This window comes from Zonotrichia leucophrys, chromosome 19 (assembly GCF_028769735.1).
Source record: "Zonotrichia leucophrys gambelii isolate GWCS_2022_RI chromosome 19, RI_Zleu_2.0, whole genome shotgun sequence".
Lineage (NCBI taxonomy): Eukaryota > Metazoa > Chordata > Aves > Passeriformes > Passerellidae > Zonotrichia > Zonotrichia leucophrys.
This window is the reverse complement of record NC_088188.1, coordinates 4,183,056-4,192,509: the sequence shown is the minus strand read 5'-3', so window position 1 is coordinate 4,192,509 and position 9,454 is coordinate 4,183,056. Positions and strand designations below refer to the sequence as shown.

The 9,454-nt window shown below is 48.2% G+C and overlaps 1 protein-coding gene across 3 annotated transcripts in view; it reads right to left on the bottom strand.

Annotated features, from left to right (window-relative positions):
- Positions 1-4,364: 4,364 nt before the first annotated feature.
- The window catches only part of ATP2A3 (ATPase sarcoplasmic/endoplasmic reticulum Ca2+ transporting 3), a 61,550-nt gene continuing 56,460 nt past the window's right edge, over positions 4,365-9,454 (bottom strand). For all 3 annotated transcript variants that reach the window (XM_064729075.1, XM_064729073.1, XM_064729074.1), the window contains one exon: positions 4,365-9,026. In XM_064729075.1, coding sequence (XP_064585145.1) covers positions 8,970-9,026 — 57 coding nt within the window. In that variant the 3' untranslated portion in view covers positions 4,365-8,969. The remainder of the gene's footprint in view (positions 9,027-9,454) is intronic.

Below are 9,454 nucleotides of genomic sequence, written 5' to 3'. Positions count from 1 at the left end.
TCATTGCTGGAGAAAGCACAGAGGCTGTGGATGGGGGACCCTGTGCCCTCAGTGCATCCCACTGGGCAGCTCCAGGGCACCCTCTGTGCTGGGGAGCACTGGGGCTGAGAAGGGAACACTTGGGTTGGTTTTTTTTGGGGAGAAAGAGAGGATGTTTATCCCAGAAGTCCCAGCACTCAGCTGCTTCAGCACTCCTGGCAGGGACAGGCTCCATGAGCCTCAGTTCATCTGCTGCCTCCCTTGGCCTCAAAGGAGACACTGGCTCTCTGCAGCCACCAAGCCTGGCATAAAGGCCCTCTCTGCAGGAGGAATAGGTTTTAAAAGTAGGGAAAATCTTCACCTGCTGGGATAAATCTTTCCTTTCAGGAATATTTCTATTAGTATCACCACTTCTCAAGTTCACTTGCAGCTTGCTCACTGTCACATTTACCTTTCGACTCAATACATTACAGACCTGACAACTGTGAAATAATTGGGAAAAATCAATTATCTTTGCTGGGCAATAAGGAAAACTGGGCAAAAAGCAACTGAATCATTTATCTGAATCTTTTGGGCGTACCATGAAGCCTGGGAATCAAAATCAGTTGATCCCACGTTGCAAGTGACGTGATGCGATCCCAATGCCCCGGTCCTCAGCAACATGGAAAGCTGTCAGACAAGGAGCCAAAAGCAAATACAAAATGCTGATGTTAATCATGTAGATTGAAGGCTGATACTGCTATTGAGTGGAGCAGACAAACCTTATAAGCTTAGATATCTGTCAGGAGAGAAGCAAATAACTTACTGTATGAAACGAGGCCTTTTAGGGAAGGCTGCTCACCCTTGCCAAGGCCATGGGGATAATGAAAATAGGACAGCTAAATTTAACAGCAAAATGACTTGTAAAAAAGTCACTTCTAACCTCCTCTCTAGTACTTGGAGTCAATAAAATGGTTATAGCATGGATTTAGCTAAAATACTTTCCATTGGGAGATAATAGGCAGCTGCCATTTTATAATCTCTTGGAGCCATGTTGCAGCTGGAGAGTGGGGCCAGACCCCAACTGGAGTGATGTGGAGAGCAGAAAACCCCAGCCTGGAGCACCAACAGAGCCTGAATCTTTTCCTGGGCTGATACCAGCATCCAGTATGGGCACCCACTTTGCCACAGCATCCAAATGCTTGAAAAAAACACAGCCTCAACGCTTGTGGGCTCACACCTCTCCCACACCCACACCATCCCTGGGATTGCCACCCCTTAAATTACTTTATCACAGGGAATTTAGTAAGTTTGCACAGGGATTGCTCACCTGTGTGGCCCTGCAATGGTGCCAAGATGGTGCCAACACACCTCCCTGCCTCTGCCAGGTGGTTATCGAGGGACAGTGCCCTGCTTGGGCTGTTCAGGTGTTTACAGGGCACTCACTGGCAGAGGTGCTGAGATCATGGGGCTCTGATGCTTCCAGCTGTGGTGCAGGCACTGGGCTGTGCTGAGGCCAGGTTGGGATGTCTGTTTGCTGTGATAATAAATGCATTGCTCTAACACCCAAATGAAAAAAAATAAAGATAGAATTAAGAGGAAGAGGTTTTTATCAGTCTACTGTGTAAGGTGCAGCCTGGGGGTGTCCCAGAACTCTCTACATCAGTTCCCACATATAGCTGGCACCTTGGGGATGGCTTTATCTTAGGTTCCTTCAGAGACCAACTGGTGTGGTGCTGCCAATACACTCCCAGCCTCCTCTGAATAACTTGTGTACCTCTTGGCTGCTTCCAAGCAGAGCAGGCAGGAGGCACTGGGGATGCTCTGCCTGGAGTGAGGAGGTGCTGGTGCTGCTGGAGGAGGAGTGGCAGCTTGAGTTCATCTTCAGCAGATCCTGGGCACTGAGGATGGCTTTGCCCAAGGGCACAGAAAGTGCTGAACTGGACTTGACCTGAGCAGCATGAAAACAAAGGACCAAGTGGGACCACACTGGGACACAGAGAGTGGAGCTGGAAGTGTTCAAGGCCAGGCTGGACGAGACCTTGAGCAACCTGGTCTAGTGGAAGGTGTCCCTGACCATGGGAGAGGGTTTGAACAAGATGATCTTTAAGGCCCCTTCCAACCCAAACTACTCTGTGATTCTATGGCTCTAAAACCAGGTTGAGATAAGGCAAATGAGCCCATCTAGCTCCACTGCCCACGGGAAGGGAAAATGAAAGCAGAAACAGCAAATGAGGCTCTAAAGCCCCTGTGTTTGTGTCTGAGATTGCAAAGACCTGGGGGCAGATTTCCCAAACACCCTCCTGGGTCAGCTGGCATTGACTGATCTCCAGTGCCAGGCTTTGGCCTCAACCAGCATCTCCAGCTGGGCCAGGTGCCAAGGGCACTGAGGGCTGGTGACCCTGCAAGGGCATCCCTGGCAATGCTGTGAAGGGGTAGCACAGGAGTCCATCCATGCTGTGAAAGGAACTCATTCCCCCTGCCCATGAAACACACTCAGCCTGTGCTTGGGGCTGAGAGAAAAATGAAACATCTGGTGTTTTTAAGGGAGACATTTGGAAATGCAAGTGCATCCTTGCTTTGAGCTGGGACAGGAACTGCTGGAGCACAAAGAGGGTTCTGAAAACCTCTGCATGGGGCTCAAGCCTACCCACACCCAGGCAAGCACCACTGTGTTGGCATAAAAGCCACCAGGCTCTCAGACATTGATAGGGGGAAAAGAAAATAGAAAAATAATAGATGAAGCTCATTGCACAACCCAGACTCATGCTTGGCAGCGTCTAGCACAGAGCTCTGAATTTCAGCACAAAAATGTGTGGCATGCTGAAGATCCATGGATGGGGAGGAGTAACATGGAGGCAAAGTTTAAAATATGAGGGTGGGTGCAGAGGGGACCTGCTGTGGTTGAGGTTACCCCTGAGAGCTGCTGGCTTTTCCCAATAATTTTGGCTGCCACAGCCCCCTTGTCCTCACCAGTTGCAGGAGGTGCTTACACTGCACCACTGGCAATGGGAAGGGGAGGGTGGAAAAAAATTGGCAGATGACAGCAAGCAAGGCCCTCCAAAACAGCATGTTCAGTTTTCTTTCCAATTTTAACTTGTCCTTGACCTCTCTTCGCTCCCTCCCAGCAGGGCTGGCTGGGCTCTGTACTTGTCCCGTGCTGCAACGCCCTGGCACGAGATGTTTTTGGTGGTGCTCACCCCTCAAAGTGGCATTTCCATCCCCAGCTGCTGTGACAATACATCTTCCTGGAAATATTCAGTTTAGCTGATGCCAAAGCCAACGTGAGCCTGAGGTGCTGGGGGTACCAAAAGGTGTCAGTGGCTCCAGAAATGTGGATGCACATCCAGTGTGGGGCTGGACCTGTGCCATGGGATACAGGGACCCTTGGGATTTTTTGGTAGAGTGACACCGGTTTTCTGAATCATGCCTTCAAAAGACAAGCATAGCCCCACTCCCAGGGGCCCAGGGAGTGACACAACATCAGGTGGGGAATTTGGGGTGGTTTTGCCTTCACCGCTGTGTCCTGAGAGCATTTCTGGCATGGGGGACTGGCTTGAGGGTCACCTGCAGCCATGGCAGTGGGGTTCCTCTTGCTCTGACATCAGTCTGCACCAGCAAAGAGGAGGCCAAGCAATGGCTCCTTCCCAAAACCAGCATGTGCCAGGGTATCCCATGTCCCTCTTTGCAACCCCCTGTGGGTCACAAAGCTTTTGGCTTACCTTGTGCACCTTCTCTGTCCTGCTCACAGCATTGGGAAGGAACACATGGGGCCACATCCCAGTGAAAAAGCACCAAGGTAGATGTTGCCATGAACACGGATTTGCTCCAAAACAGGACCTGCAGCTGGATCAGGATTTTCTGTTTCAAACATCACCATGGGCAGAGCTCTGGGTGATGCCGAGATGGAATTGCATGGCCCCAAGCCCTATGCCATCCCCCCAGATGAGGCCAAGCTATTTAATTATTATTTATTTCACAATTATTTCTTGTAGAGGTTATTGCAGGGCTTATTTAAACCCCCCCTCCCAGCTGGGGGAGATAAGGTGATGACTATTCTGGATACAGTCAAAATTAGCACTGTTATTTGTATTCTCGTGCCCCAAGAGTGAATTTAAAAATTCCCAACAGTCGTATTATGCCACTCCGCTCATTTTGCCTTTGTCATCCCATGCCAGGCACAAGCTCAGCTCCATTTCTAGTTTGGCTTCTCTGAAAACCCACAAGAAATCCTGATCTGGTGAGCACAACTCCTTTTACGGCTGAAGAATGCCCTCAGGCACTCCCGTATGGCTCCATGGGCTCCCAAATATCCCCCAAATCAGCCACAAACGGGACAAGAAAAGCAAAAAAACCCCAAAAAGGTAAAACAACAACAACCAAATAAACACAAAACCCCCCAGTCATCCAGTAAAATTGCTTTTATTTCTGTAATTTTCTAAGTATAAAACAAATCAGCCCAATATTGTGTGAACAGAGTGGATTGTATGGATGTGACCACAAGGAGCCTTCCCACGTCTTCCCGGCACACCTGGCTATTTACAGTCAGACAAAGGACATGGTTTAGGAAGCAGGAATTTAGTGGAAAAATATCTCTCATATAATAAAATAGGAAACCTCATTTCTTTCAGTTCTGTTCCCTCAGAGAACACCCTCCCACCCCCCAAGATATAACAATTTACCTTTTACTATGAAGCACAATCTCAGAGATTTCTACATTTGGCTGTTCAGGCATCTCATATAAAAAAATCAGCATATTCCCAGACTGAAGCCACTGAGGGCACCTGCTGGTTGCCCTTCTCTTGGTCCCACGTGCCCATCACTCCAGGCACACACAGATTTTGGCTCATTTAATGCTCCACTCACACCAAAAGCTGAATGGCACCACAAGAAAAGGTCCAGGGAGCACAATTTACCCTGTATCTCCTCACTGCAGCCCTGCAAATCCTAACCCCAACTGTGCCTCACAAGATCTGCATGGGGTGAAGCCTTTTCCTTGGTCAGTACTCCCAGGCTGTTTCCCCAAAATGTCACTGAAGAAGTGGGAGGAAAAAGAGCCCAAATGGGGCTGAATCTCTGGCATCATTTATACATTTATAAGTGATGGCCATGCCAGGTATGGTCCAGAAATCACAGTAAGTCTCAGGAGTTGGTAGTAGGGACTTGGGTGTGTTTGAGTTTCAGGAGTGATGTAATGCCAAGGTCACTGAAGCTCATGGACATCTCCCAGCCAGGGCCCCTGCACAGCTCAAATCATTATTTGCTGAGTTTTGGTGGAGCAGGACCCTGACTGGGAAGCAGTATTATCAACCTGATGTACAAAAGAAGGACCAAAAATTAATGCTGAGTTTTCCTCTTGCTCCTCCTTCTGCCATCTCCATGAGCAGAAAATCCAACTCAATCTCTGATGGTTTTACAGGAATGAAGTCCCCTAGCCCCTCCTTAGAGCCTGTCCCTCCTGCTGCTCTCCCAGTGCCTGGTGGTGCCATCCAGCCTTGGCTGAGCAGAGCATCACCAGAAACACACACACAGGATGCTCACAGTGCCCAAACACACCAACACAAACCTCACCCAGACCTGGCCCACACGACACAAATAAAATGCAGGACGCAGCACTTTGCTCTTTTTCCTTTTCCAACGTGGGATCCCCATGGGATCACACACCACAGGGGGAAGAGCTCATCCAGCAATGACACAATGCCCCAAAACAGAAAAGAGTTTCCACCACAGCTGATCCCCCTGGTGCTCAGCCCAGGAACACAGGACCTTTCCCTCCCACCTTGGCCCCTGAGGAAGGAGTATAAAGTGCTCATGGATAATCACAACCCTATGCTGCCATCCAGCACCTCCTCTGCCCTGCATCTCGTGGAGGATCTGTCACAGCAGCCCACCACTCCTAAAGGTCTTGCTGGAAAAAACTGAGTTTTATTTATAGGCTTAGAATATGCCAGGCAGCACCATCAAAATAAAACTAAAAAGGAAATAATTTCTAACCTCTGCTGCCAAGAACAGCAAGGATCCCAGAGGTTTTCCCCTAAGCTGCTTTTTGAAAAAAGCTTTAGGGCAAAACAGCCACCCAGCGTCCATCTCCCTTGTATTGCACTGTCAGATGCCTTGGTAAGACACAAGAGCCTCTCCCAAAGTGATGGTCTTGGCTCTGGGACCTCCAAGTTTACAAAAGAACATGTTCCAGCCTGTAAAAGCTCCCAGCATGCTGCTGCTGGCACACATGCAATAAATAACTACTCTGTGATCTATCCTGACCTTTCACCAAAGAATAAAGGAAAAAATACTTACATCTATGGATATTTTTCTACTTCATTGAGGTGTTTGAAGTATGAGCCTCTGTAATCAAAAGTATGGGGTGAAACCAGTACTCCAAGTAATTAAAGGATGTGGGGAGACACAAGAGATGTGGTGAACCATTCAGAAGGGAAATGGGGATGTGTCAAAATGGTCCCACCTGCTCCAGGCAGCTCTAATGCAGATTACCTGGGCATTTTCTAGATAGCTTGAAGGCTCCCAATAGAAATAAAACACAATTTGCTGCTGCTGGGAAGAACAAGCTGGGACACAGCTCTGGTTTCTTGCCCATGATGGTTCAGGCTTTGGTAACTCACAACTGTGACCCAATGGCTGCATGAACAGACTGACACTGCCTGGGCTTTCACACAAGAAACTTCTCCACACCACACACATTTGGGTTAAATTCATAACCCTCCACCTGACATTAGGTGCAGGGAAAGCAGTGTAACTCAGGAGGTGGATGGACCAAGCAGGTTCCTGCAGGCACAAGGGACCAGGGAGGCTGCAGGCCCTGCTGGACCCTCCAAACGGGGCTGGGATGCTCTGAATCCAGCCCAGCCTCTGAATCCAGCCCAGCCTCTCCCAAAATAGATGTCAGCCTCAGAGAAACAGAGAAGCTGCCTCCTCTGATGACACTGAGCTGGAACTGGACTAAATTCCCACTGGCTGTTTTTCTGCACAGAACAATGGAGATGGACTCAATCATCTTGGATGTCTTTCCCAACTTAAACAATTCTTTAGTTCTGTGTCCTGTACTAAAATAAGGTGAAATCCACCCTTTTGAGGAAAGGCAAATCACATGTCTACAGCATTAGTCTTACTGAAGCCTTATTTTGGCTTATACAGTACCTGGGTCATGTCCTGGTCCTCTACACCAGGGTGGGTCTCATCCATGGTGAAAATCTTTGAACAGGAATTGGTTATCCCGTGGGATCAACTGATTAAATCATTTTGACAGAACACATTTGAAAAATAAAACTTCTTCAAGACAAAGTATAATAAGATTTTAAAAAATCAGCAACAATTTTCTAACGACAGAGTATCTATAAAGATCTTTTTTAAAGAGCTCCATATTAAAATTTCTTGAATACATTATATATTAAATACAGTAACAACATTTCATGCAAGGTTTTCTGTACAATAAATCAGCTCAGTAGTATAACAATTCTGTACATTCCCATTGGTCTGGGGGCTCTGCTCATCTTCAATGCTGGTGATGGAGAAAAGAAAGGAGGGATGATATTTGGCACCTACTGTATGGAAGGAGAGATGGTCTTGCCCAGATGATACAGAAAAACACTGGAAGCTTTGAAGAGGCAAAAAGTAGAAGAGGAAACCCAACAGCAAAGGAGCAAATGCTATCCCAGACCCTGGCTCTAGTGCTGTTGCTGGAATGTAAGGGAAAGGAAAGATACAGGCTCTGGCTAACTAAATATCATCAGGATGGATCCTAGGGGATGGTGAGGGAAACAGGAGAGAGAATTTGGAGAGCTGGAGAAGAGACCACCCACTATCAGCTTCTCAGCTGATGCAGCTCAATGGAGAAAGATAAACTTAATGGATCCCAAAATCCACTCCTGATCTACAAATCCTCACTGAAGACTGTCTGACTCCTGCTGTGGAGAAAATCCCCAGAGGGCAAGATAAAGTTGGTGCCTTACAAAAAGGGATGCCACAACAAACACCACTCATGGAAAAAGACCACGTTATGTACAAGCATACATTCATTGCCATCGTGATCCCTTGGCAGGGATGCCCTGTGCAAGTCAGTGATATTCTCCAAAGCAGAGCACATCAAGCCATGGATGTGCTCCTAAAAACTTAAGCTGTACTACTGCTGAGGAAATAGTTAAAAATTCACTGAGGAAAGAAAGTGTGACCAGGAAAGAGTGGTGGACATGAGGAATGCAAGGTGGGCATCCCCTTTCTTTTCTTTACATGGCTGCCCCTCCAAGGAGAAGGACTGCCTTATATAGTGCAGATGGGATCCAGCAAGATGCCAGATGGAGAACAGACAAGACTTCATCGTGCTTTGGTGCTGGATGAGCCTGAGAAGGTGCTGGGCTTTCCATAATGCAGGGATCAAACAGGACAGCGTGATAAACAGGGAGAACTTTGCCTTCCACCACATGCACCTAACCTCGAGGTGTAAACATACCTCCATGAGGTTCACGCCAGTGTTGGACACACTCTGAAGCCGTGCCCAGCTGCTGCAGCCACCAGAGCAGAGCACAGCAGCAGCAACACTATGGACATCAGCAAGGCTCAACAACACAGCCCCCTCTCCTCTCTCCCTGCCCTCACTCACTGCCAAGCCCTTCCCAGCTGCCTTGTGCATCCCATCCCACTGGGGGATGTGCCCTCAAATCCCAACTTCCTGCCTTAATCTCTCATGAAGGCCACCTTGCCCGTGCTCACTCAGTCAGGGTGAAAATTGCAAAGAGGGTCTCAAATTTGGCACAAACAAATCCCAAGGAACCACATTACAATGACTCAGATCCACACAGCTCCATCCCCAAACTCTAGGCCAGCTGTCCAGTAATTGCACTCATATATACAGGAAAAAGAAAGCTACAGAACAAAACAAAAATCAGGATTTTTTTCTTTTCGACGATTCACCCGCATTTGTCTGAGAGTCGGACACATGCATGTCCTGCTGGCTTTAGCGATGGTCACGCATGCAAGACTTCAGTCCCAGGGACAAGTTAGGGATCCTCTAGTTCAGAGTTGCCCTCAGGTCGTTCATTTCTTGTCCTCTTCTCCTGAAAGGAAGGGCAAAATGAGAAATGAAAGTATTGGTGAGGGTTCAAAAGCAAAGCAGCTCCATGGTTTTGTTACCAAGAGTGGTTGCTCTTGGGTTGATCCCAGAAGGAACCTGGGATCCTGTGTGCACAGAGCTGGCCTGACTGCAGCTGTGGCAGCTCAGGCTGTGGGATGAGGAGGAGGATGCTGGTCCCTGGGTGAGGAAGGTCTCTGCAGGAGTTGGGAAAAGGGATGAATTCATAGAATTCACAGAATGACTGGGTTGGAAGAGACATTCAGGATCATCAAGTCCAACCCAGCCCCAACACCTCACCCAGTGCCACATCCAGGCTTTGTTAAACACACCCAGGGATGGGGACTCCACCACCTCCCTGGGCAGCCATTCCAGAACTTTATCACTCTTTCCATGAAAAACTTTTTCCTAATA